This window comes from Lonchura striata, chromosome 1 (assembly GCF_046129695.1).
Source record: "Lonchura striata isolate bLonStr1 chromosome 1, bLonStr1.mat, whole genome shotgun sequence".
NCBI classification, from domain to species: domain Eukaryota; kingdom Metazoa; phylum Chordata; class Aves; order Passeriformes; family Estrildidae; genus Lonchura; species Lonchura striata.
The window spans coordinates 133,753,387-133,777,922 of NC_134603.1; the positions used below are offsets into that span (position 1 = coordinate 133,753,387).

General features: G+C 39.5%; 2 protein-coding genes across 7 annotated transcripts in view; one reads left to right on the top strand and one right to left on the bottom strand.

Moving 5' to 3' along the window:
• The first annotated feature begins 617 nt into the window (after nt 1-617).
• On the top strand, nt 618-11,602 carry CYP51A1 (cytochrome P450 family 51 subfamily A member 1). The gene is made up of 10 exons (XM_021551659.3): nt 618-825; nt 1,622-1,720; nt 2,716-2,892; nt 5,688-5,814; nt 6,756-6,930; nt 7,107-7,226; nt 7,693-7,888; nt 8,785-8,880; nt 9,756-9,924; nt 10,543-11,602. The coding sequence occupies exons 1-10, from the start codon at nt 673-675 to the stop codon at nt 10,719-10,721; spliced, it is 1,491 nt and encodes a 496-aa protein (XP_021407334.3). The 5' UTR covers nt 618-672; the 3' UTR covers nt 10,722-11,602.
• Nucleotides 11,603-11,977: 375 nt separating this feature from the next.
• The window catches only part of AKAP9 (A-kinase anchoring protein 9), a 103,750-nt gene continuing 91,191 nt past the window's right edge, over nt 11,978-24,536 (bottom strand). For all 6 annotated transcript variants that reach the window (XM_021551657.3, XM_021551654.3, XM_021551653.3 and 3 more), the window contains 12 exons: nt 24,110-24,329; nt 22,980-23,130; nt 21,417-22,085; nt 19,512-19,711; nt 18,523-18,631; nt 17,506-17,691; nt 16,742-16,942; nt 16,113-16,345; nt 15,022-15,107; nt 14,245-14,320; nt 13,235-13,365; nt 11,978-12,582 (listed from right to left, as the gene is read on the bottom strand). In XM_021551657.3, the coding sequence (XP_021407332.2) occupies nt 12,539-12,582; nt 13,235-13,365; nt 14,245-14,320; nt 15,022-15,107; nt 16,113-16,345; nt 16,742-16,942; nt 17,506-17,691; nt 18,523-18,631; nt 19,512-19,711; nt 21,417-22,085; nt 22,980-23,130; nt 24,110-24,329 (2,306 nt within the window). In that variant the 3' untranslated portion in view covers nt 11,978-12,538. The remainder of the gene's footprint in view (nt 12,583-13,234; nt 13,366-14,244; nt 14,321-15,021; nt 15,108-16,112; nt 16,346-16,741; nt 16,943-17,505; nt 17,692-18,522; nt 18,632-19,511; nt 19,712-21,416; nt 22,086-22,979; nt 23,131-24,109; nt 24,330-24,536) is intronic.

Here is a 24,536-nt window from a genome sequence, read left to right on the forward strand (position 1 = left end):
TCCCAGATGTACACATTAAAACTTACGAAACTGACTGGAGTCGCTGGATGAACAAATACTGCCTTTAAAAGACCTACTCAAACCAGAATTTTCCGGAAATGCACTAAGATACATTCCTGTTAAATTAAACAATTGTATGTGCGCAACAAGCTGACCCCGGCTGTGATGAGCTCTCTGTCTCCAAATGCAGCTTCGTGCCCTATTTCACCTTAAACCCTTAGGTCTTAGTGGAAACTCATTTCAAAAACAATACGCGGATTTTCCGACATTAAACATTTGGAGTGTCCGGAATTAAACACAAACAAGCCGTCCTCGTTCTCCGCGCAAACAAACCAGCGCCCGAGTGGGGGCGCCGGCAGTGATGCCCGGGGCCGGCTCGCCGTGACGGGCCCTATGTCCCGGCGGAGAGCCGCGCTCCCCGCGGTTCGCGGGCCGCGGCCCGTCGGAGCCGCCGCGGGCCGAGCCTGAGGCGGCCGCGCCCGGCCCCGCGCGCCGCCCGCCAATGGCGCGGGCCGCAGCCCGGCCGATGCCGTCACCCCGCGCGGCGCGGCCGCGGGTTGGCTGCGGCGCCGGCAATCGTCACATGGGCAGAGATCAGCCCAGCGCCGCGAGCCGCCGCCGCGCCCCGCCCCGCCCCGCGGAGCCGCGCCGAGTAGCGGCCGCGCCGACGAGATGCTCAACCTCATGGAGGTCGGCGGGTCCCTGCTGGAGCGGGTGGCCGTCGGCAACCCTCTCTCCCTGGCGCTGGCCGCCTCCGCCTTCGTGCTCAGCCTCGGCTACCTGTTCCAGCTGGGGTACCGGCGGCACCTCGGCAACGAGCAGAAGGTGAGCGGTGCGGGCGGGGGCTCGGCGGGCCGGGGGAGCGGGCGCAGCCTGGGGCCAGCCCAGGGGCAGCGGCCGAGGCCCGGCGAGCGGAGCGGCGCGGGCGGCGCTCCCCGGGCTCGCCGCTCCGGCTGCCGGCGCGGCCGGGCGGCTTCGCCCTCAGCCGGCGCCGCAGCGCGGCGGGAGCAGCGCCCGCGGCTTGCGGAGCCGAGCGCGCTCCCGGTGCCGATGCATCGATGGGCCGTAAGAGAGAGAAGGTGCCCGCTGGTCTGTGAAACACAGTGCTAACCTGAAGGCCCTTTTGAAGGACTTTTGAACAAATCCCCCAGCGCCGTTTCGTTTCTGGCTGCCTTCATTTCAGTTGCAGTATCTTCGTGCTTCACATTCACAGGCAGCACAGGAAGAATCTTAATCCTATTCCCTTTATTTTAACCTTTGTTGCTTTTAAATGTGCTTCTATCTAAACAACTGAATATTCTTTTAAAGTTGGCCTTTTCACAAAAGGGTTTAAACAAATATATAAAAAACTTGCTCTGTGGTTAGTTTTTATGTAAATAGACATGATTTTGTTACTTCTGGGCACTGGCCCGTGCCAGGAAGGTGAAGCCTGGCAGAGTTCAAGAAGCGTTTGGACAACTGTGTCAGGCACAGGCTGTCACCCTTGTGGGTGGCCCTGTGCAGGGCCCCGAGCTGGACTTTGATCCTTATGGGTCCCTTCCAGTTCAGGATATTCTATTAGTTCATGAGTCTGATAATCTCTGAAGAAAATTCAGTGTTTATTTTTCTCTTTCTTCTACAGAACTACCCACCTTTTATTCCATCAGGCATCCCTTTCCTTGGTCATGCAATTGCATTTGGAAAAAGTCCCATTGAATTTTTGGAAAATGCTTATGACAAGGTATGTTTTCCCACATGATTGGCTGAGCATATACAAGAATATTTTTGTGTATCTATTAAGTTCTCTGTCTGAGGCCTGTTTAAAATCAGTTCATTCTCATTTACCACCTCAAATATGGGTGTGCACAGTAGGCATTGTGATCTTCAGATCTCTTTATGTAGCAGTAGTGTTTTCTGAGCTCTCATGATTCACATCACAAATATGTTTGTAACTTTGGGTAATACTCATAGCTGAATCACAAGTGAGTTAAAAAATCATTTGCATGAAGTTTTTTCTTGCTGAAATTGGTAACTTTTAATCACATTCTTTACCAATTTATGACCAGGTTGGAATGTAGCTGGTCACCTCTATCAGCAACTTGATGAATTTTAAGGCCTCTCTGATATTTTAAAAGAGCTGGTGTTTAAAGAGCTCAGTAGTTTTTATACTGTAACAGCCTATAAGAAATTAACTAAAGTAGAGCTTTAATTCCAATTAAATTAGATTTATGAAGCTGTTTCACATTGTCTAAAACTATCTAGAGTTATAAGCTTAAATCTTAGCTTGATTAGCTTAGAGGAAGCCAAATCTGGTACATGAAGGTCTACTGGAGATGACTTCTAAACTTCAAAATCTTATTTGCCCCTAATTATGTATGCATAACTCCGTAAGTCCAGATTTTTTTTGAGAAAGTGTTTGTAGATTACTAGGGTAAATATGTGCTACAATCTCTCTGCTAGTTTTTTTTTTGTGTGTGGTTGATCTTTTATTAATGTTTTCTAAAATAAATGGTTTTAAAATGTGCATGTTCACATGTGTTCATTATAACATTAGATATCACTATGTACATAAAGAATGAATTTAAATGTGGTTTTAAAATATATTTATCTTTATTAAATGTCTGGACTTACTTCTTAGGATAAAAAGTAATTTATGAAAGACTGTAGGGGATAAGGATTTAATGATTTTTGTTTTTATTTCAAATAAATTTATTTTTTGTTTATTCTTTCTCTCAGTATGGACCTGTGTTCAGTTTCACTATGGTTGGCAAGACATTCACATATTTACTGGGTAGTGATGCTGCTGCTCTGCTCTTCAATAGCAAGAACGAAGATCTGAACGCAGAGGATGTGTACTCCCGGTTAACCACGCCGGTCTTCGGCAGGGGAGTTGCCTATGACGTCCCGAATGCGGTTTGTATTTTAAATTGCAGACCAGTAGAAAAGCAGTGCAGCTGCAACGCTGAGTAGGCAGCCCTGAGCTCTTGGCTCTGTGTGATGGGGTTTTGTTCGTGTGTCTGTGGCATATTGCAGTGGTATAGGTAAATCGTCTATTCTGGATAATCTGGTATGTTCAGGTTGCTTTCTTTACCACCTGGCCATTTGTCACTCTGGAAGTTATTTTTTGTTCTTGACACCATTTAATCTCACCATGGAGGAAAAACTAGTGAGTCACACTTTTTTCTTCCCTTGCAGCATGCCCCTACCTGCAGCTCACTTTTTCCTTCCAAGCAACCTCAGATCTTTTTTCTGAGAAAGCCCTAAGAGTGGTAACTTTAGGTTTATGCCATGCCAAATCTAGACATTGGAGTAATAATTTAACAGTTTGAACCACAAGGTTTGTTTTGCTCAGACAGAAATCACTCAGTGTATGTTTGCAGAATACAGTCTGCATGGGAGCACAAGGGCTGTGCCACGTGGCATTGTATCTGAGCTAAGCATTAGCTGCTTTCCTGTTTGTGAGGGTGGCCTGTCAGCCTCTCAAGCTGCAGAAGCCAACTTTTCTGTGGCCCCACTTGCTCCACTGACACTCTGTGTTCAGTGCATGTTGTGTAGCAGAGTAGTTGTGTGGAAGAAACAGCACTGTAATGTACTTTATTTTTGGATCTTCAGTTTTGGCCTCATTTTGTGAGTATAAATGCCAGTCATTTGACTAGCTTCTGTGACCATCAGTTTCTTTTCCTCCTTATCATGCCTCTTCATTCATCCCTACCTACGTGCTGTGATTGTTGCCCTGTTAATAATGTGGCTTAAGGGCAGTAATTACTACTATCTTTGCCTCCATCCTGGCATTTTGCCATGATCCACAGATAAGCGTGTTGTTCTTAAGCTGTTGTTTCGGAAATCTCATACACAGATAACTGCCTACAACTTGCTGCTTTCTAAGTAGGTAAAGGAGAACTTGATTGTCTCCTCCTTTGTCAGAAGTATTAAATTGTGGATAGCAGTTTGGGGGAGAAGGGGTTGGTTGGGTGGTAGGTTCTTGGCCGCTTGATGGTTTTGCATGACTTCTCATCCCTATGAGAGCCGGCAGGACTGCAGCCTGGATAACAAGTAAGAGATCGTTTCTTGTGTCCTAGGAGATCTCTTTCATGAGTGGGGCCATTCTAACAGACTTGTTTCTACCAGTTTGGATAGTCAGAGGTCTTCCTCAAAAAGTCAGGGATGGAGTTGGGAATCACTTTTGTAGCTGCTGGAGCATGGAGGATGCATGATTCTCTACAATACATCTCATGTTCATCTCTGTTCTTCTCTGACTTGCTTCAGAAGAGTATCTGTGAATCAGGATGCTAAGATGGCCAGATTTTCACTGTGTTGTGCTTGTTTGGTGGATTCTGACTGTTATGGGATATCTGCTTGAAACTTAAAGGTTATGGTTTGTCCTTAACTCTGTGAAAGTTTACCCACTTGTTACAGATGGTTTGGCTTCTGCTTTCACACTCTTCAGTTTGTGGATGGATTTGAATGTCTGTCTTCATGCAAGAGCTAGTTCTTTGATGTGATCTAATCTCATCCATCAGTTTTGTAGCATTTTCTGTAAGCTCCTTGGAAATGGGTATTTCTTATTGCCATGTACTTCAGGCACATAGGGACGATTAAGGCAGTTGATGGGTCATCCTGAAGTTTATTTTGAGACCCCCTTTTCTCTGCTTAAGCTGCTAAGTATCTATATGTGACTTTCAGTCATGTGTTTGGAAGAACCACCCCTTAGTCTGCAAAATGCTTACTTACCAGTGATTCTGTTAATTGTTAATATCCATAGTCAATATATCAACTAATACTCACTCTCCTCCCTCCAAGCCTCTTGCAGATAGCTCTGTGGCCTGTGTGCCCTCTGGCAGACTGCTGGGGTCCTCACTGCATTCTCAAAACAAAAGCTTCTAGGAAATAGCTTTTCTTTTAATGCCTTTTGCTCTGTATTGTACATGCAGTGCCCTTGGTGGGAAGAGAGTTTTTGGTCTATTACTCATGGTACAGTGCAGAGCTATAGGGCAGATGCCTAATTCATAATTAGGGCTTAAAAATAAAATAAATAATTTTCTGATCAATGTCCTGTGAATGCATTGAATAGTTCTCATCTAATGAAGAGCTTTTCACCAGCAGGTTTGTTAGCTATGAAACACAGAAAAAGAGGATGAGGTGAAAAGGGTGTGAAACTTGCTGTTTTCCTTGGAAGCAGTTTGCCTCCTGCTTCTGTGTCTGACTTCCTGGGCAGTGAGATCAGAGGGCTCTGTAAAAGAAAGGGTCATCTCTAGTTCAGGGTCCTTCTGCCTGAGAGAAAGTGAGGAGGCCACATTATCAGGGGACACAGGCTAAATCCAGACTTTGCAAAGATGGGGCTGCTTGTGTTTGTGATTATTTATCTAAAGGGCATTTCATAGTTCAACTTTGCATGCATCTTGTATCTTCAGGGATAAAGCCTAATGAAGATAATAAAATAATTTTTTGGGTACTACAAAGGAGAGAACTGCAGCTCCTTTGAGCTGTTATTTTACTTGAATGTTTCTGAACTATTGCTTGAAAGACAAATAAGGTGAAAAACAGAGTACTACCTGTTAGTAAAAACTGAGTATCTGCTGTACCCTGCAGTCCTAATCATAATCCCTATTTACTTCTGGATGTTCATATAGTAGAAATTCTAGTAAGTTTTAATAATATTAATATGATCATCCTTGCACTGATTGCTTGTTCTGTCCTGGTTCTTTTAGATATTTTTGGAACAGAAGAAGATGCTCAAAACTGGGCTAAACATTGCCCAGTTTAGACAGCATGTATCTGTGATTGAAGAAGAAACAAAGGAGTATTTCAAAGCCTGGGGAGAATGTGGAGAGAAAAGTAAGCAGGGTTGAATGCATTTTTCCTCCAGTTTTCTGGGAAGTACTTAATGCCAATGCAGTATATTTTTGTAAAAGATGTGTACTGTAATATAAAAGAAATTAAAAATTACATAGGTAAAAGTGTACTGAACATCAGAAGAAAGAAAATACAGATTTTTAAAAATCAAATATAAGACTATTGGAGAATAAATCTGCTCAGAAAATCTCAGAAAGGAATGAAGGACTGTCTTTGTTTTGCTTTCCTAGTCAGCTCATAGTGCACCTGTTGTGGTAATTTTGGATGGTTATCAGTCAGCTCAGTGTAGCCACTTCCTAGTCCTTGGGAAAAGCTGCTGCTCTGACTGCCTAGAGAGCCTGTACTGGAGATCTTGGCTCTTGGAGTTTCTACAGTGAAAAACTGCATTTTCAGAGTTGATATGGTTATGTTAATGACCAAAGTGAAATTTTTATTTTCCTTCATTCCCAACTTTCCTATCATCATCATTGCAAGCTCACAGTTGCACAACAGTGTCAAATATTATTTAAACATATATATTTATATTTAGATTCATAAAAATTATATAACACATGTCAAATTTTAACATATTTAATTATTTTGAATGTATATGATATATATGTAAATATAGTTAATAATGTGGTAATATATAAATTTATATTTGTCTAGGTACTACGATATAAAAATAATTCAGTGAGTAGCAAAATGAACTTGTTTCCTATGTATTTGGATTTCAGGGTTAAATCTTTTTATTACTTGACTTACGTTTATTAAGGATTGAAGTTGTGATGCATGGCTTACTTTGGAAGAATTACTAAATCTGCTAGAAAAAGTTTCTAGAAAGAAATACCTTAGAAAAAAGGTGTCTGTGATCAAACAAAAAGTTGTTCAAAGAGACATCTGATCAGACACATTTCAGTAATGTTTTTCAAATCTTTCCTCAGACCTGTTTGAAGCCCTTTCAGAGCTGATCATTTTGACAGCAAGTCATTGCTTACATGGGAAGGAGATCCGAGGCTTGCTGGATGAGAAGGTGGCTCAGCTGTACGCTGACCTGGATGGGGGTTTCACTCACGCTGCCTGGCTGCTGCCAGGCTGGCTGCCTCTGCCGAGCTTCAGGTACCAGCACTAACAGAGGAAGCAACTTTAGCATTTTATCTAAACATCACTGTTGTTTGGATTGCCCCCTATCCCCACCACTTCTTTGTAAGCTATTCTAGACATCCAAATCAATCCTCATAAGCATTTTGCATTATGCTGTGTAAAGTTGCTAATGGAAGTGTTTTGAATCGCAGACGACGAGATCGGGCACACAGAGAAATAAAGAATATTTTCTACAAGGTTATCCAGAAACGTCGACAGTCTGAGGAAAAGGAGGATGACATGCTCCAAACTCTACTTGATGCTTCATACAAGTAAGCCAAGAGTTTAAAGACCCGTTTGAGGATTTACTTTAGCTTTGAGCTATTAAGTTAGAACTATACCAAAACCCAAGAAACACTCCCTCATGTTCTGAATTGGTTTTGTTGCATGCAGTTTGTCCTAGTTGTGTTCTTAAAAGTGGGTTTAAAACTTCAGCTGTCAATGATTATTCAGATTTCTGAGATTTTCATTGGTGGTCATGAGGTGGCTGAGGTTGCTTCCTTTCTCTTTGCTGTCTGTTGAGGAATGATTTTCTTTAAGGCTCCTAAAGAGTCTCTCCCTCTGTCCTCCCTTCTCCCTACCCTTAGATCTTTTGCCCCTTTGTTTAGAGTAAGCAATAAAAGAGTAGAAGGAGTAAGGAGTATGTTAGAAGAAATTGTAAATGCTGCTGTATAAACAGCAATGCTAAATGGTGAAACATGAGCAAACGAAGCTGCAGCATGGTTCCATTCAATGCAGGGACGGGCGTGCGCTGACGGACGATGAAATTGCGGGAATGCTGATCGGGCTGCTGCTGGCAGGGCAGCATACATCCTCCACCACCAGCGCCTGGCTCGGCTTCTTCCTCGCCAGGGACAAAGCCGTACAGGAGCAGTGCTATGCAGAACAGAAAGCGGTGTGTGGGGAGGACTTGCCACCCTTAACTTATGACCAGGTTTGTTTCTATGTTACATTAGTCCTGAGGGGCATTTTTATACTTTTGAATGCTTACTAAAAAAAAAACTAGAAGCTCATCGGACATGAAATAAAGTCACATGCATTTGTGTTAAAATAATAATTGGCACAGTTGTTCTCTAATAACACTGTTTGCCAGTACATTTCCTCTTCTCTTTCTGTGTGAGTAAATTTTCAGCTTGATACTACTTTTTAAAATCAGTGTTCATTAAGGAAATTGCAGTTCCTATGTTAATAAATAGCACTTCTGTAGCAGAGGAAGATGTTCATATTTCCACTGAGGAAAGCAGTGCAGTGTGACCTTGTTCTTTAATTAGGCAACAAAAAATACTTCAGAGACAGATCACTAAGACAGTAGTTGCATTTATTGCATTGGTCAGTGATTTTTTTCTTAATTGAATCAAATGAAAAAGAAATAATCAGTGTAGCTAATAAAGTACATGTAAATATAAGTGATGCTGTTGAGGCAGGACAGGAATGAGATGATTCTACTTTAGAAGGTGAGAGTATAACTCTGATTTATTTCAAAATACATTGCTCTTTATACAGAGCTTTGTGCAGACCAAATCCATTGGTCCTGAAGTGAAAACAACTCACACCATTGGTGCAGTGTATGGCACACAGTGATAGAACTTAACTATAAACAATGTGAACAACAGGATAGATAACCTTATTTTACATTCTTCTCCATCACTTTCTCAGGCTTCTGCCTGGTTAGAAACTTTCAGTTTCTCTCTTTGACTGAATCTGAGACCGATATATAAGCTACTTACTCTTTGATTTTTTAAAATGTTTTTAAATGGTATAAAATAACGTCTTGTTTGTGCTGAGTAAACTTGGCTGTATTTTGATGTATTCTTTTCTCTCTATTTTCAGCTCAAGGATCTCAGTTTGCTGGATCGCTGTCTAAAAGAAACTTTAAGGCTTAGACCTCCTATAATGACCATGATGAGAATGGCCAGAACTCCTCAGGTGAGGACACTTTTTGGAGCTAATGTCACTACAGCAGGACAGGCCAGGTGAGAGGTATCTCAGCTGGCAGAAGGAAACATGAGCTATTTGCTGGCGGGAAGGAAAGCTGATGGCATTCTGGGGTTCTGTCAGTGGTAGCACAGGCAGTGTTGAGTTAGGAAAGCAATTAATACCCTGAACTTGGTGTTTTTTACCTTCATGTGGAATTGTGTCCAGTTTCATACCGCTGCAGTCCCCAGCAAGCAAAAGACTGATGAAGTGAAACACCCGGCTGGGGACGGGGCTGCAGCACTGGTGGTGAGAGGCTGAGGGAACAGGGATTTTTTCACCTGGAGAAGAGCAGCTCTGGGATCTAGCAACAGCCATGTGCAGTTTTCTTCAGCAAAACTGAGCCTTTATTGTAGTTACAAGTCTTATTTGAGCTTAGTTTGGTGCCACCATTTTGTGTTTGCCAAGTATTTTGAATTGCTGTAATAGAAAAATTTGATATGCATTTAATACAAGCTAGGTAAATCTGAAAGAAAACTTGCTGTTTGTGCAAATACGGTACTATGTCAAAAAATTCAGTTATTTTTTAACTATGTGCCTTCAATGTCAAAGCCTTTCAATAAATTTTAATTTCATTCTTTCTTTTTTTTTAACCTCCTGCTGTAGAGTTGCCAGCCTTACTAAAACAGCTGGAAGGTTCCTGCAACTACTTGAGCTCTGTGTCGTGTTCAAGTATGAGAGGAAGCGTTAGGTTGCAGTAATTTAAAATGCACTTGACCAAAATATCTTGAAATTCAAAGCCTCATGATGTAACACTTCAGGTAACATTTTAAAAAGAAAAATTGAGACATTTTGTCATGTATGGGGTCTTGTCTCTTTTCTTGTAGAGTGTTGCTGGATACAATATTCCCCCTGGCCATCAAGTGTGTGTATCTCCCACTGTTAATCACAGACTCAGAGACTCCTGGAATGAGGCTCTGGACTTCAAGCCTGACAGATACCTTCAAGATAACCCAGCAGCTGGAGAGAAGTTTGCATATATTCCATTTGGTGCTGGTAAGTAAGAGAATGCAGCACCTTGTGTGAGGTTGTGTTGAGGTGGCTCACACCAGCCATCTCCTACAGCACCTCTCCACACTGCAGCAGTTGAGGATAGATTTTTTTCCTGTTTCTGCTTGAAAGTTTTCTTACTGTGAATGTGCTGTTAAAATAATTAATAGTTTTGCATTAGTCATAGCTGTATATATCTCTCACAGCAGTTATCAAAACACCTTTATATTAGTATGAGTGATGCTTGACTCACATCTTTTCAAGTCAAGGACAAACCTGGTAACACAAGTTCAGCTGAAGGCAGAGAAAAAGTCTGCAGAGACACAACTTCCAAAACATTTGCATATATTGCCTTGATGGAGTTAGAGCTGATCTAATTCCTGTGCTTCAAATGCTCATACATAAATTAATGCTTTCTAGTGGGGACAGAACAGCACAATCTCATTCCAGTTACTCGTCTGTTTTATGCAGTGGCTCTTGGAAAAATAAGACTTGGGTGGAACTATTGAACTATTTGAAACATCAGAGTGTTGAGAAAGGTCTGCATGAAACTTCTGAAGTTAGCTGATTGTCAAAGGGGATCCAATAAAATATTCTAACTGCATTTTATGGCTTTCCTTCTAGGCCGTCATCGGTGCATTGGAGAAAACTTTGCTTATGTTCAAATTAAGACTATCTGGTCTACTTTGCTTCGTTTGTATGAATTTGATCTCATAAATGACTATTTTCCAACTATAAATTATACAACAATGATACACACACCTAACAACCCTGTTATCAGATACAAGAGGCGGTCACTGTAAACTCTGGCACTAGAACCTTACCTTTTCAAGTTGTGTGAACTAACAGACTTCTGAATAAAATTGTGACAGAATAAGTGGCAGATGGAAGCTGATGAATCTACTGTTAGGAAAGCAACAGGAGTCTACCAAATGCAGAAATTTTGCATCTATTTTGTTTGCCCACACTGTTTACTGCTGCTGTGTATAATTGCTTGTTCTACAATTTTCTCATTGCATTTTTAAAGCAAAAGCGTGTTTTCTATTGATGTAACACTTTTAAGGTGCATGCCAAATCTTCTTAATGAAGAAAACTGTAATTTCTACAAGTGGAACTCTTTCCTTTTGAAAAATAATTTAAGATTACTTTTCCCAGATAACCAAGGGGCAAGGCTGCCTACCTTGCCTCTATGCCCAATTTCAGCAAACCCATCTGGAACAGGCAGCACAGGGGACTGTACTTGGTGCCCTTCCTTTGGTATTTATGATTGTTCCAAGCGAGTGATGGTCTTGGCTGATTTAAGAAAATGTTACTGTACAGCTAAGTGGTAAGCAGAGTTCAAAGTATTCACAGGTAAGTCATTTCAAGAATGAGCCATTTAACTGTCTAACTTGAAGTAGTTGTAAAATGCTTATGTTCTGAAAGCAACAAGTAATTCTCTAAAAAAAAAACTGAAAACAGTGATCTCTGGAATCTTGATGTCAAGTGTAAGAGTAACAATATGAAGATACCAACGACATTAATTTTGTAAATAACATGTTTGTGTGTAAAAAGGTGAAATAGCTGAATGTTGTCTGTACTGACTCATGCAGAATTGTTAAATGGTTTTTGGTTCAAGAGTGCTGATGGTAAATGGTAATGAGCTCTGGCTCACAGGAATTTTGAATTAAATTTGTAAACAAACCTCTTGGGGAAGGTTTCTATGCTCAACTCTGTACTTCTTTTTGAAAAGGTTTCATCAGTAAATTTCTAACTCTCTTGGAGTGGGCAGTGCCCCCTTCAGCAGTGCTCCATGTAACCAGGGTTTTATCTTGTCCTTCCTGGAGTAAATTCGGTGTAACTGTTCTAAAACCTTGTGTTTGCATCACTTATGGAAGGTGAGGGAGCACAGGCTCTTCCCTCCCAGTTCTGTCAGATGTGACCAGGGTCTGCAGAAGCCAGGGTTCTCCCTGTCTCTGATAGCAGCACTTTGAAATCTGTAAAATGTGAAGCTGCAGGGGAGGAACGCAGGCAGGAGTAACCTGTTCCATGTGAATAAGGGAGCGGTTCTTGAACACAGTTAGAAGCATGAAGTCATGTTTATTTCAGTACTTTGACAAAATACCCATAAAATTCAAAACTTCTACCATTACAAAAATAGGTCTCTACAAGTGATATTCTGTCTGCACTGCCAGTAGCAAATATTATGAGAGTCAATGTAACTTCAGTAGCCTTGCCAGAAAAAGTGCAAGTAAACTTTGCTGAATGTAGCTCAATTTAATTAATACCCAAGTTTCATCTTTGCACCCTTTTGATAAATACACACTTCATAAGTTAATCATTTAAATTAGCATTCCATAAATATACATGTAATTTAACGGTGGGGAGGTTTGTTTTGGGTTTGGGGAGGTTTTGTTTGGGGATTTTTTTTTGTTCAGATTTTTTTTCCCATAAACACAAAGTGCCTATATCCATAAATCCCAGTCTCTGTGGGTGTGCCAGGATGGAACTGTATACAGTCGTACAGCTGTGTTCATATTGGTCCCACAATATCCACATTATACAAAAGCACAGAAAGAGCACAGATTTACAGAAGGCAATCTGTTAGCATCACTGCCAGTGATGGAGATGTTGAAGGGTATTATCTTCTTATACCCAAGTGCAACTGAGTGTATGAAGTTGAACCTGTAAGATGGAGAAAAACTGTCATCAGGATTACGTGGAACAAGTATGTACATTCAGATGAATAAGTGTGAAAGATTTTACATGGGAAATCATAGAATACAGACTTTTATAGATCAAATCTTTTAAGAACAAAACTTTCCCAAATGATTTCCTAAATGTGAAGACAAACACAGTAACTTCAAAACTCATATTTGATAAATTTCATCCCATTTTTCTGACAATTTTCTTGATGTATTCCTCTTCCAGTACAAAAGCTGTCATCATCTATGGGACAAATTAACTGTAACTTCTGTAATTGAAGTGGTAGAAAAAATTCCTCTCCCACAACCCAGTCTTCTGGGTACATTTTTCTCTATATAACTTAAACTCCTAGCAAGATGCCAACTGAATCCTTGCTGTGCATTTATTAGCGATCAGGAAGTAAATAGTTACCCATAATCTCAAAATCTATAATGAAAGCATGCTTGTATCTATTCTCAAAGAATTTTACAGTCTTCTTTTAAGTGAGCTTTTTGCTACAGTTCAGAAATGCCTCTTGTTTAAGGCTGAAGATTGAAATTAAGTTGTTTGTTACATATCTCAGAGAACCAGCACCCATGTGGCAGTGGGCCCTGTGCTGCCCAGAGGTGCTGGGGAGGGTGCTGAGCCCTACCTGACTGCACGCTGCCGAGCCGCTTCTGCAGTGCCTCCAGACGATGGATGTAATCCGTCAGAGCCCTTTCGGGATCGTAGTTCTGCAGCTGGGGGCAGGCGAAGGAGACTGGGTTTAAATCTGCATGGAACCTAGGGGCAAAACAACACACATCATTTCAAAAAGGGAAATTCTGAGTAAAAATATCAGCAACACAGCAGAATACTGTAGGCAGGGATAACTTCTGGCCTGCATGGCCCTTAGTGTATCCATGTGGTAGCCAACACATCAAACCCATTAAACCTCCCTGCCACTTAACTGCCCAAGCCAGAGAAACCACTCTTCCCCCTGGCCTTTTCTTTCTACTGCACAGGATTTGTTGCTGCATTTTTTTGAGACAAAGACTGACCAGAAAATTCCTAGTGAGATTGCAGCAAAATCCATAGTAAATTGAAGTTTAGTTTTCTATTAAGAAGCTTGTGTCAACAAGGACACCGCCATCTACAGGATTCTGCCTCTTGTCATTACTCTAAATAAAAGTCAATAGTGGCTAAAATAGATTAAAGGTTTTTATCATGTAAACTGTTACAGTTATGACATACTAAGACAATACAAATATTGAGGTGGTTTACATGAAAATGAAACCCAAAAATGGCTACATTAAAATTTTTACATGAAAATGAAACCCAAAAATTTGATACTCAGTGAAGATCTGAACTCACAACTTCATATAAGCTCATCAAAGTATGATGGCATGCATAAAAATGTTGCCCTTGATGAAAAATACCTGGTTTCACATTGAGCTTCGGCCGCAATCATGTGATGAGTAATCACACTGAATGCCAGAGACATCATTTTTGACATTCTAACAAAAATGTTAAATCTTGCAATATCAAAGGTCTCAAAGGTCTCAAACCTTAGCAGTAAACACTGTTTAAATAACACAGCCTGAAAGAGAATATTAATAAAAAAAACCCCAAATATACTTATGTTGAAAGTTTATAGGAGATCTAGAAGATTCTATGCCTGACCTGGATCTAGAAGAATGCCTCTGTTCTCCATAAAGATCCATGCCACCAGAAAATGAATCAGGCCGTAATTCATTACCTAGAAATACAAAAGATACAGAATATTAGAAATACAAAAAGCAGTGTCTTGAAAACTAAAAAATGTAAGACCTTTTGTACTTTACTGGGAGTCTCAGATATGAGTTTTCTTTTTGCATATCACAAAAATGGCATTTAACAAGTGTAAACCACTTTCAGACTCCCTCAAGGATTAGCAGAGGTGAAATCTTGGCTTCACTGACATCAGTGACAAAACTCTCACAGAGTGAGTAAAGGTTTTAGTGAAGACCTAAATAGCCACTGAATAATAAAGAAGCTTCTGATTCTCCTTAGACTCCTACAAAAAAGCAAACAAAAAGCAAACAGAAAACTCTTATTTCCCAGACTTAAACCTCTAACAAAAGAATGACAAACTTGTTCTAAGAAAAGGACCATGGTGCAGATCTCATATGAAAACTCCAATGATTCAGCTAAAACTGCTTTCATGAACACACTCCATAGAGAAACCTTTCCATATTTTTTTAAATCCCACCCATGATGGAGCAAAACAAAACTGAAGAGAAAGTAAATAGGTTAGTGTGTGTGTTGAGCATGAAAACTGAGAAATAGGTTAATCCAAACAATTATAGCAAAAGAACGAGGGAACAGCCCCCATTCATTCCACATGAAGATAACACAAATTAAAACCCATCTCCATTAAGCAGTGGTGTGACTTGCAAATACCATTTTTTCAGTCATTACCTGTGTTCTGGCTAAAGACATCCCTATTGATAGTCAGAATACCAGAACCTGTAACTCTGTGCCATCGACGAACCAGGAACTTCATTCTGCATTTCAAATTAAAAACAAAACAAAACAAAAACAAAAAACCAAACAGCTTCAGGATAAATTAAGTAGTCTGACAGAAATAATCTGCTTTTTGTATTCTAGAAAGTATAAGAATTTCTTGACTAGCAAGCAAAAAATTAACAGATGGGCATCTAAAACCTGAGTATCAAATACAAAACATCCTTCTGTACTAAGTTGTACTACAACTTCTCTAAAAAACTAAGACCATCATTTGCCCAAACCTGCTTTCAGTTTCACCTGTACAATTCCAGAGGTGCTGTATAGATCCAAGTAAATGGCTCAAACACCGAAGCTACAGCACACCAGTATTTTCAAATCATACTAAATATACTTTTTTACTCTGTTGCAGCCCCAAAACTGCAACTGCAGAGCACTGTGAGTAAAATTCTCACAACAGGTATGTGAACCCTTCCTTGAATTTATATGACACACAAGGCTCAGAACAATAGCAAGCAGAAGTGCTTGGGGGCTCAAACATTTGTGAAGGTTTGTTAGCAACATGGAGTACTATGCAGTAATAAACTTTACTTTTTTTTCCTCATCAATTCCTGCCCATCCTTAGTCATGTGAAATTCAAAGGACTACCTAGACTGAGAAAATTAATACCTAAATCTATATTATACTTACATGTAAGACTTAATATTAAAGGAAATTTAGTTGCAGAAAAAGCCTTTGTCAATAAGTGCAATCCTTAGAATCGCTCATGTTTTTTAATAATATGACTTTACCCAGTACATTCCATCTGTGATTATCAGATACTGAGCCCTTTTCACCTACACTCAGACTGCTTATTCCTATTACAAAATTTACCTACACTCTGCTTACCTTGTCACCCTACAAGTATCTACTATATTCATGACTACCAAAACCACCATTTAAACAGGATGGAATATGACAATTTCTAGATTTCACTAGGGAGCTAGAAAAGTATATATTAACCAGCACAGTCATATCTGTTTGAACTGTAACTTCCTCCAGGTTACCTTGAAATTGCAATGGACACTCTGACTGCAGAGCGAAATCGTGTGAATCCCTTTGAACGATGTGTGATGATTTCAAGGTCTGTGTAGGAAGGCTGTCCCCCCATCCGTGCTATGAGGGCCAGCGTGGCTTCTTCACACTCCTGGAATCCTCCTAGTAACAGCAGCAAATATTTTTTCTGATATATGAGAGCTTTCCGAAAGCTCTCTGCTCGTAGGTATTTGCCATAAATTCTCTGCAACAAGAGAAAAAGACAAAAAACCTCATAAGGTCCAAGAATCACAACAGTTCCAAGACTTTTGACATCGTTACTTCCATAGCATTTCTGTGATTATTCATTTCTCACTACCATGGAGAAGACTGTGCTGCTGCTCACACTTGTTGAATGCAACTTAATATATTGAGGATCACCTAAACAACAAGAAATAGAGAACACACAAAGGACAACATAGGTGTCCATGTCATTCTTGGAGAGAAAAAATAATATTCAGGTATCTGAGGATGAAAATTTAAAGACTGAATTAGTATCTTTTTACTCAGAATAAAGCAGAGTGAACACAATGAAAAATAAGCCTAAATCAAAAATTTTAAAGCAGCTGTAGTTAGTATGTGGGAAAAAATATCTTCTTACCCTTAAAACAGCATTTTCAGTATCTGATCCCAGTTCTCTGAGGAAAGCCTCACTCCTGAGCTCTGCTCTCAGTTTGGAGAGTTCTGCATCAGCTTGTTTCAAAGATTTCTGCAGCGACAGCTTTTCTCTATTCCAAATTTCCTTCTCAGAAGCAACAAGAGTATCAATATTAACTCCAATATCTGCTGAGTGCCTAGAAGACTGAAGACAAAGGAAACTGAATTTGAATGACATAATTCGGAGAAGCTTAGGCCATGTCATTCTAGCCATTGGTTTGGTGGAGAGCTCATAAAATTAGTAAGAAAAACTATTCAATGCTTGGATCTGAGGCCACCCTTGCACTCTAACACCTCAATAACAGTGACTTTAGGATCCCAAAGTCCCAGAAAAATACAGCTTCTCTAAAAAAAGAGTCCCCTCAAGTCCCCTCATGAATCCTAGCTTCATGATCTTGAAGGCTATCTGGACCTATCTGGATCTGATATCATGGTGACGAGATAGAGATAAAAAAGAAAGGCACAAAACATTTAAAATAAAAAAGTAGTTAACAAAAAGAAGCTGGGTAAAATCACAAGGTTTTACACTTAACAGAATGAGCTGACACACTGACCAATGAACATGAATAACTCACACCAATTTACTCTGTAGAGGGAAGGCAAGAAAGACAAATGACTTGATCACTCTCAACTGGGTGACTAGGACAAGAAATTAGGCTTTTATGTCTGAATACATAACTCAGTAGATCAGTATCACCAAGGACATACATAGTCTGCAGAAGGCTGTCTGTGCTGGTATCTTCTCAGTTCTTCCTCCAGTTTCATAACAGCATTCCTCAAATTATTCTTCTCTTCACTCAGTCTGCTGACAAAGCCTGTCAGCTCTGCGTTTTGCCTGAGCAGCCTCTCAGTCAGGGAGCTGGATGGAGTCCCTGGTGGCAGCACCATCTTCAGCTACAGGGAAGAAAGAAAACCAAACTCAACTTCTATTAGGTCCAAATTGCCAATTGGAAAATAACTGGTTTACAGTGAAAAACATTTATAGATAATGACAATAGCTTTGTATCAACTTCATATAAAAAACTTCAGCATACATGTAAACTACAAATCACAGTGACTTTCTTGTCTATACTTACTCTATACATTACAACAGAGTATTTTTATACAAGCTCAATTTGCAAAGTTTTCTACTATGTTTATGTTTATCTAACTTAGAGGAAAAGAAAAAAGCCTTTTTCAAGTTACATTGAAAATCCTTGCTTAAAATATAGGGACCAAATCAAGCTCACTTAAAAATCAAATATTGCCGAATTCTTTGCAACAGATTACCTAACTTCATTTCTTTTACACAGGTGCACGCCACTCAATCTTCAGTGGCCTTTCATTTACTTAAACAAGGCAGTTTAAGTAAATGTGTTGTGTCAACACAATACAGTAAATACTACATGTTGATTTTAATATCACAAAGTACTGAGTAAAGTTTCCTCAGTTACAGGATTACTGCTGAAAGGAAAACATCTTAAAGAAAAAGCCATGAGATGCAGAAATTTAAAATGAAACTGCAAAAGTTTTGATTTCAAAGTTGCAAAATCACTTTTAAAGTATTACAAATAGTAAAAAATAAAAGGAAAGGGGTTTTTATACTTTACAAACTCCAGTCAGAAGACTCACTGGAATCTTCCCCTATAAAGACCTGAATAAGTACAGCCTTACAAGCTCCTTGCAGTTTCTGCTCACAGATCTTCATCCTAACTCTCCCATCAAAGTTACAGCATTGACTCTCACCTCTTCCAGACTGGACAATCCAGGCAGTATTTTCAGTTCTGAAATAACTTCTTCAATAGCATTTTGTACTGAAATGAAGTCCTGATCATCTGCTGTTTCAAACTGCAATCTGAAACAAAAGGGGTTTCAACAGCAGATCAACTCTGACATCACAAGCCAGACTAACAGAACTTTTGTGGATACCCATGCACTGGATCTAGAGCAAATAATTTCAGCAGTACAGGAGACAGGGCAATGTTTTCAAGACTGCTAAGTGACTCTAAACAAAATTGTCTTGATTTAAAAAAAAAAGTGTACAGAACAGGTTCCATTCATTTGTAGACAGGGATATTCCACATAAAGCACATTTAAAATAGTGGTTTTGCTTCCCACAAATCTGTTGAATCTGTGTGATCAAAATCATAGGGTATTTCCCAGCTACACTACATTCTTGCTTTGCCCAAATGTTTCAGAAGGAATGTTTAATATTAAATGACCATCACAGCAAAATAAAAACAGATGCAAACCTCCCATGGACCTGGTGCCATGGTATTTTTTAGCCTTATGGAGATAGTAACCTTCCAGAAATAAGAATCAAAATCAGTTTCATTTGACCATAATTATATTTTCCTCAAGGAGGGTGATTCAGAACAATAATCCTGATATTCATCTCCTTAGGCACGATGAATTATTTAATTACTATTTTAAATTCATCTACCTATACCATGCCCAGATAAATCTTATCACTTTTCAGAGGAAAAAACGACTATTTTGCTGTGCCTTAGAAAGGACCCAATGTAAACATATAGGATTTACAGCAGCACTTGATACTGGTCCTGGTCCTATATTTTGATCTTCCATCAGTACACATCTCAAGTAACAGCAAACACAATAAAACTAACAACCCCAAACTCAATTAAATCCTGCAGTCTGTGAATTAGTTTTCAAACCCAATATATTAGCTTGCTGGCTGCTATTTACTAAACTAAATGGCTGAAGACTGGTCTAACCTGCTAGCAGCTTTCCAAGCCAACTGCTTCAGCTTTGGAGATGTATTTTGCAGCTTTTGTCTGACTTTTTCCAGAATTTCAGTAGCAGCAGAGAGATCTCCTGTCAGTGTGCGGTAAGTCAACTCATTTGTCTCAGCTCCTTCCATTTTTTGCTGGAGAACCCAATTTCTTGTTCTGTCATTGGGTGTATCCCAGGTAGTCTGGAAAGAAATATGTATTTTTTACATATATATATATATATATATATATATAGTATGTGATCCAGTGCTGTAAAATGAAAACATATGTTTCTGAAACACACTCAGAAACTGAAGAACAAATAATTTTGAACAGAGAAAGAAATTTATTGTGACTACAACACTGCTCTAATGTAGCACTAAACTATCATTCATAAAAGGTCTAGTGTCTTTCTGTACTAAGAACTAGTAATCATGGAGCTACAGTGTGAATCCAGTCAAAAAACTCAGCAGGATGTCACAAAGCCTTTCTGTTTCTTCCATCAGCAGCTCCTTTACCAGTTGTGCAAGGAATTGGGCAACGGGACCTATGTGTTTTTGTAACCAATTTACAGTCAGGAAAAACAAGGGCTGAAAGAAGCCACCATGGTCATGGAGGTCAGTCCAGTCCCAGGCAACCACACTACATGCTACCACAAGCAAAACAATGCACTGAAGAGGTATTCCTAGGTAACAGCCTCCCAACACTGCCATGGAAGAACTGCCATTCCTCACAAAGAAACCTGAGTCCATGGCTCTGTCTTTGGCTGCTTGCCCTACAGCATGGTACCAAAGGAAAAAAGTCAGAGTGTTGCAAATGTCACAGGAAACAGCAGGAGATTCATTATTTGAAATTCTAGGCAGATCCTGGAAAGCAGATCAGATTATCTGCTGATGAGGAAGGGGAAAAACCCCAACAGCTGCTGCTAACCTGATCCAAGGGAAGACTCTTTGCTGACCACAGTGCTGGCAGTTCCCTCTGGGCAGAGGAACAAGGTGCACAAAATGAGCATGGCAGGAAGGCTGCTGCTGTCACAGTTACCAACACACTCAACATCCTGCCTCTAGCTGTGGGTAGTTTCCAATGCTTCAGAAGATAAAAACCAGTAGCTGAAGTAGATGAAAAAAAATTTCCTTCCTGGCTCCACATACAAATAACTGGTAAAACAAATGATGTCAGGATGGGCAAAAACATAGCAAAGAGGCAAGGAAGTCTCTCATCAGTCCTCTCTGCGAACTACCCACAAATCACTCACCCAGCAACACTTACCTCTTACAGACAAGTTTCTAAAAATGTTCTAAAAGTAATTTAAAAATAATTTAAAATCTCTCCTAATCTTTTATGGCTGTGAAGAACTTAGAGGCAACAGAGATAGCACTTTCACTCATCTAAAATTTAGGATAATTCTTAAATTGATTTTTTACCTCGTTTCTTTCTTCTGTTTTGTTTGCTAACATAGACATATTCAGACATACGCTTGTTTGATTGCTTACTCATTTATTTATTGAAGCTGTTGGAATATCACTTATAATATTTCAAAGACTCCTTGCAGTTTATTAACTAAAGATTAAGGGCAGTGACTGGTTGCAAGGAATGTTCTTCTCCTGTACTGAGACACAAAGTGGGTGTATACACCCAGATACATTTCTCCTGCTCATACTCCTCCTTGTACACTACTATGCTCCTCCTTATATACTTCTGTATCTTCACTGTCAGGAGGAAGCATGTGAATAGTTTTAGGAAGCAAACTGGAATGCTTTCCCTTTTGCATTCTCTGGTGCCTATGTTCTGTAATCTGCAGGCTATTTTATAGATCGAGTCAAGGCACAGTGACACAATAACTGAGCAAAAGAATTAAAGCTAAATTGCATATTTCAATATTACACATTACTTTCAATCCTACTGTACCTCATTTGGGTTGTGGCTTGGTGTCCTTTTGGCTTCCTTTCTTCCTTCATCCTCCTGCTCTTTTTTCTGTAGTTCTTGGATTATTTCCTGTAACTTCTTTGTTTCATTATCTAATTTATGAACTTCTTGCTTCTTTTCTCCAAGTTGCCACTGAAGGTCTTCTACTTTGGTCTCCAGTTCATGGAGTTTCTTTTGTACTATTATGTTAGCATCTTGTTCTGCTTGTAATGCTTGCCTATGAATCTGCCTTTCTTTTTCCATTTGCTGTCTCACTTGCACAGATTCCAGTTTATACTTCTCCATCTCACTTACTAACTCCACTATACGGTCATGCTTTTCATCCATTTGCTTCTGTAGCTCTTTAAGCAATTCCTCAGATGGATTAGGTGTTCCAGCTTGTCCCTTATCTTCAGCACTTTGAAGCTGAGCACATAGCTCTTTTTCCCTTTCTAGGGCACTGCTTATTTCAAGAGCTCGAACCTTCTCTGATTCAAGAAGCACCTGCAACTCCGAATTACGGCCTCGCTCATGTGACAGCTGGGCAGCACTGAGTGCTTCTTGGGATTCAATTCTCTGTTGCAGATCACTTGACAGCTGTTTCTCTTGCTCCAGCAGTTTACTTAACTCTAAGTTCTTTTGTTTTTGATCTTCAAGAGAAAACTTTAGGTCCTTTCAAAAGAAAACATAAGAATTTATCAAAGCCATTTGTGCATACTTTCCATTATCTTCTGCAAATTGCAAATATGTTACCTCTACACACACTGCTTTTAAACAGGTTTTGCTATTCCCAAATAATGCCCCAATATTCTGAATGCTGCAGTTACATCTGATACTAAAATACATTAAAGATGTCTTTCTTCTAAAATCAGATTATTTCATAAAAGTATCTTTTTAACACATACTTTATAGTGAGATACAAACAACTGTAGTTCTGATGACAGCCAGCTGTTTTTACTTTCTAAAACTGTTGAAATGATTTTTCAACTTTGGATTTCATGATGTAACTAAATTGATACTGTTGAAGTTGCTGGTTTTTTGTCTTTTGTCTTGTAGCAGGATACCTGCTCTCCCCTTCACTGTATCAAATACTGCAGAGGTACCAAAGAAGATATTAATGAAACATTTTCTCCTAAGTAACTCCCTAGTTTGCTTTTCATGAGGTGAAACTGCAGACTTTTTAAATGGTGACAAACAATATGTCTCCTTAAATCATATTCTTAAATACTATATTTTATGAGTTAGGCTGTGGTGGGGGCTGAGTGCAGCCATACCAGCAGTGTCCTGTCCCACTGAATAACTTAGAGCCATTATTGAATCTTCTAATCTTGGGCCTGAAAAGCACAGTAAACTTCCTATTGATTTAAATGGAATATGCATCAGGCCTTTTTCATACTTTGCCACACAGCTTCTATACATTTTTCTTCAGTTCTAGATGATATGACAGTTGAAGTCAGAACAATGAAGCATGCACTTGACAAAAAAAAGTAAGCTGAGATGAAATGTGGACCAAAAGAATATTTTCATGCTCCTTGATGTCCCAGGCCACTTGTGATTATGGAATACCTCAAGCTCTTCTCTTCCTCTTTCCTCACTGCGTTCCATTTTAGCTTTTTCTTTTTCCAAAGCCCACTGTAGCTCTCTTGATTTTTTCTGTTCACTGGCCATCGTATCCTTGAGAATATCTAGTTCAGCTGCTTTTTCTTTAACTTCAGTCCTAAAAGAGAAATGGGCAAACTTTACATGAGGCAATGGCTCTAATACTATCATGAAACAGTCAGTTTTATATATTTATTCCATCCTGTGCACTGAAAACACTGCTAGTCTAGTAGAGTAACAGTGAAAAGCCTATTACAAAGACAAGACTAACTCAAATCCAAAAGAGTTGCATAGTTCAAGACCTACAACAAGTGTATTCATCCTGCTACCTTTGTAGCTGCCACTTGTGGGGACTCAGAGGAAGTAAGTGTTCAACCTTATCCAGTCACGGGCCAAAATCTCAAAGAATACCATGGAATTGCATCTTGCTGCCATGTTTCTCAAGGGAAAAAAAATGTATTAGGGAAAAGGAAAAATCTACAACTGAAATTTTCATTTATTTACAAATCAATTTTGCATTTGTTTGCAGAAAAAACTTGCTCCTGATGGTCTGTAAAGGGTATAAAGTAATCTTTGAAGTAATCCCAATGTAAACTCCAGCTTAATTTGTTATCTCTGAGCTGAATATGAAGATATTGTTCATGGGTGCATCCCTCAGGCTCAGGCATAAATAATAATGGCTTTCTTAAGTGCCAAATCTGTGGTTTCTGCTATCAACCATGTCAAAGCAACATTTTAGAGCATTTCATATGGAAGCACTTGCTAAGTCATCATAACTTTCCAATTTTTTTCTCCATGTTCCTGGGAGATTAAAAAATTTAATAAATATCGTCTATTTATTAGCTTGTATACAGTAGTCTAATGTGACAAAGTTTAAAAAAGAACTTGATAATTAATAAAGTCTTAAGTTATGAATTGGAATACATTTTTTGTCAAATATAAAAAGTCTATTTTTGTCAGGTAGGTTTTACAGAAATACTGAGAAGCAATTATAGTACATGAGATCAAGCCCTTTAAGAAAATCAGTATTATGGTTTCAGATTAGGAAAGATAAATCTTCACAGTCAACACAGACAGCTTGGCACTGAAAGCCACACCTGATAGTTTCTAGGTCCTTGAAGTGCTTGTGCTGTGCTTTAAGGGTTGCTTCAAGCTCTAGTTTGGCTTGTGCAAGTTCATTCTTCAGCTCTGAGCCCATCATTCTCTCTGAATTCAGCTGCTCCTGAAGCTCTGCTGCTCGGTCCTTCATACTCCGGAGCTCCACTTGCATCTCCAGAATCTGCAACTGCTTCTGCTGCATATTATACTCCAGCATTTCTAATGGGAGCACATTCACATGGAAATTACTTCATGAAAAAAGCACTGTTTTGGGTAAAGCTTCTCCTAGCCAAAGCATGACCACAAGGCTATTATTAAGAGTGATATTTTAAAATAATATTTTCTTTCAGTAGCACAATAAAAGTAAACCCATGACTTTTATACTTGAATACCTTTTGTACTTTGAATAAATCACTTCAACTTCTG

Bases quoted from the DNA above. Each gene is read 5' to 3' on its own strand.
- CYP51A1 (XM_021551659.3), top strand. From the start codon at position 673: ATGCTCAACCTCATGGAGGTCGGCGGGTCCCTGCTGGAGCGGGTGGCC. The intron at 2,893-5,687 runs GTTTGTATTTTA...TGGTTCTTTTAG, and splicing joins CCTATGACGTCCCGAATGCG to ATATTTTTGGAACAGAAGAA. The intron at 6,931-7,106 runs GTACCAGCACTA...TTTGAATCGCAG, and splicing joins CTGCCTCTGCCGAGCTTCAG to ACGACGAGATCGGGCACACA.